This window comes from Dacryopinax primogenitus (genome assembly GCF_000292625.1).
Source record: "Dacryopinax primogenitus strain DJM-731 SS1 chromosome Unknown DACRYscaffold_4, whole genome shotgun sequence".
In the NCBI taxonomy this organism is placed as follows: domain Eukaryota; kingdom Fungi; phylum Basidiomycota; class Dacrymycetes; order Dacrymycetales; family Dacrymycetaceae; genus Dacryopinax; species Dacryopinax primogenitus.
In genome coordinates this window covers 158,963-162,139 of record NW_024467201.1, presented here as the reverse complement: position 1 = coordinate 162,139, position 3,177 = coordinate 158,963, and the positions used below count along the sequence as shown (strand labels likewise).

General features: G+C 52.6%; 1 protein-coding gene across 1 annotated transcript; it reads right to left on the bottom strand.

Moving 5' to 3' along the window:
- Positions 1-709: 709 nt before the first annotated feature.
- On the bottom strand, positions 710-1,968 carry DACRYDRAFT_76289 (uncharacterized protein; the record flags this gene model as incomplete). Its single annotated transcript, XM_040776195.1, has 5 exons — positions 1,808-1,968; positions 1,476-1,749; positions 1,302-1,426; positions 972-1,248; positions 710-918 (listed from the first exon to the last, which is right to left on the bottom strand). The coding sequence occupies exons 1-5, from the start codon at positions 1,940-1,942 to the stop codon at positions 710-712; spliced, it is 1,020 nt and encodes a 339-aa protein (XP_040630904.1). The 5' UTR covers positions 1,943-1,968.
- Positions 1,969-3,177: the final 1,209 nt, after the last annotated feature.

Below are 3,177 nucleotides of genomic sequence, written 5' to 3'. Positions count from 1 at the left end.
AGCAGGTTCCAGCACATGCCAAGGTATACCAGCTACTTCCATGTCATAAAGGCTTAGTCATGTCTCTTGACCAAGCAATGAGCTGGTGCCCTGACAATACTGATGGTATTGGCAAGCCCTGTGTGGTGTTGGTCTGATGTTAGGGAAAGGCAGAATGTGTACATGCTATGTGCATAGGGGGTGGTGGTGCAGAAATAGACTCCAACACATCTATATGCTAATAGGGTCTACTGGAGATGGGACACAGAGGAGGACAACAAGGGTATTGGAAGGATTGCAAGGGGGTTAAATGATACTTTTTAATAAGAAACATGAGTAAAGATATGTGTATATATGAAAGTCTGGGGGTGAGGATGCTTCTGTAAAGGGTGGCATACAAGGGAATTCCGTGTTTGGCAGGGAACATAGTGTACACCAACATAGCATGTGGGTAGCATGTGGGTAGTGTGTGGGTAGCATGCAGATCTGCTTCCGGCCTCTGTTTCGGAGGCAAACGGGGTCAGACGGAGGTATCCGCTACGCTGGTAGGGATTTGGCACGCTAAATTGGTATGTCCCCTCTCGGAGGACGTTGTTGTGTTTCGACATCACATACAAGTCTCATCAAGTAGCTTCGGGAAACATGGATCTTTAGCAAAAGAAACTCAATTCCAAATCTGTTATTACACAGCGCAATATCCCACAACCCATTCAACGCGTCCCAAGGCAACTTAATAGGGAATCAATCCAATCGCCTTCTGCCCCTGCTCGTTAATTACCGGCTTCGCATACGGGAAATTGACGTTCCACTCCGCTTCCTGGTCGCCTTTGATCAAAAAGTCGCACGGGTCATGGGTCGTACAATATCCACGGCGGAAAGCCTCGAGTTTGCGCTCTTGCTGTTCCGGGGACATAGCCGACATGGGTTTGTAGCAGATGTCTACCGGAAGGGATTAGCCAGCTCTGGGGTAAGGAGGGGGGAAGGAGACTGACAGATCGCGAACCGCTTGTTCTGCAACTTGGGAAAGTCACCATAGTGCACCTCCCTACTGTCCCAGAGGACAAAGTCTCCCGGTTCCATAACGGGCTTGACCCACTCACACCCCTTGTCGTAGAACCACTTGAGCTCGTCTTCGGTCCATTGGAACCCGTCCCTCCTGGGCCATTTCTCGGGAGGCTCGAGGTGCATGTGTTCTTTGAAGTACTGCTCGAAGAGGTTCGCACTCCCTTTGAGCACTGTGAGACCCCCGTCGTCTGGTCCGTTAGGGAGCTGCAACACGAGGACGGGTCAGGAATGGGATAGATGGAGAAGGAGAGGCGTACAAGGTTCAGCAAGCCTTGGACGCAGTGCCTCTGCGGGCGGTAGGCGCTCTGGTCCGAGTGCGGCCAGGGCTTAGCGTTCCCCTGCACCTGATCAAACGGGATGGGCACGGCGAGGCTTCCCCCATCTGTTGTTGTTGAGCCAGACCATGCGGATGTGTGGCAGGCCTAGCTCACCAAACGAGACCGTGAGCTCCTTCGTCCCCCAGAGCGTCTCGAACAGCTCAACGATCTTGGGCTCCGTCTTTGCGTCCCAGACGAACTGGGCATGGGCAAAGCTGTACTGCGAGTACAGGCCGCCGTGGTTCGACCGAGGGAGGTTCTTCGCGTCCCACGTCGAGGGGTCGTCCCTCTTGTAGCCCATCTTGAAGCCTTCGAGCCAGTCCTCGCCAGCATTGGCATAGTAGTTCAACGCTTTCTCTCTATCGACTACACTCTTGACGACGACGTACTGCGGAACGGAATGTCTGAGTGAGTGCTTCGGGAAGTAAGGGGAAAGGTAGACGCACACCATCACGCTGGAAATCAGTGAGCCACTGGGGCTCGTCCTCTTTCCCGACCGCGAGCTGCGGAATAGGATTGTCAAGCCCGATAGGCTTCGCACCCTGGTAGTTCTTCTGATCGTGGAATACGACTTGTGGCATTGGTAGGTGTCCTTCTGGAGGATCGGGGTGGTGGTACGGGGGATGAAACGCAGAGTTTGGCCAAGGCCGGGAGAGGTATATATATCATACCAGATAGGAATCCGATAAACCCCCGGTGCTCTGGGTAATGTGGATAAGCAGAGGTCCGGGCGTGGGGTCGCCGTGCGGCGTAGGTGTGGCCGGGCCGAACTCCGGCATTCTCACGACGGCTGATTAGTGGATCCGCATGAATGTAGTGCAGGTGCCGTGCGGGGCTCTGTCATTTAATAACTTTGTGTCTCGGAGAACTCATATAAAGTACATTACGCCGAGGGTCGAGAGCGAACAATGGTTGGGGAACCGCATGGTGGTCTCAAGTGGGCAACGAATTACCTTTAGAAGCCGGATGGGTTACGTAACTTCTCCATTCTTCTGTCTTCCCACCGCTTCGGTATATCTTCCAACCATTTGTATACATACATTTTGTTCTAATGTTCACTTCAAAGTGCAGAATAACGATAAGATATTCACAGGTTAAGGTCTGCAAAGTGGAGCCATAACGCCCTCTGGAGAAGCTCGGTCAACGTTCGGACTTCGGTATTCGGCATAACTTCACCCCGGGTGCTTGGCATCGGCACTTGTCACCGCGGATCTTCTTCTAGGCCACTGCTTGCAGCTTCCTTTCTTCTACGTTCTACTCCTGCTTCTCTCTTGTCCCTGCACTTCTTCTGGTTCATCAAACGGTGGAGGATACCGGACCGACCAAACACCTGAGCAGGCTATATCTAGCAACCAACCCAGGGAGCACAAACCTGCTCAGAGCTTGAGTTTCGCTATTTTCTAAGCCTGCCATACTGACCAGCACGGGCTGGATGCTACCTCTGTCTTACTGTCAGCTTACTGAAGCTGGTGCTTAGCTGATCTTTGGTGCTTACTGGACTTGAAACCTCTTTGCCCCCTTGCCGAGCATGCATCACGTGAATATTTAATTCTTCTGATTCTTCCCGCTTCTGACCGCACGTCTTAACAACCATGTGTGCTTGTTGGTTTCCAGGCCGTATCGTACGTCTTTGCTGGCAAAATCAATTAATGGATATCAATCGCATACTGTGTCTGTTGCACAAGGAGCAGCGGTGAGACGATCATCTTCAGGCGTGATGGAAAGTCTGCGAAGTCTGGAATATTTAAAACACCTGGGACATAGCCTCTCGCCCAATATCCCCATCTCCCCCCCCCCCCCCCCCCCCCCCCCCCCT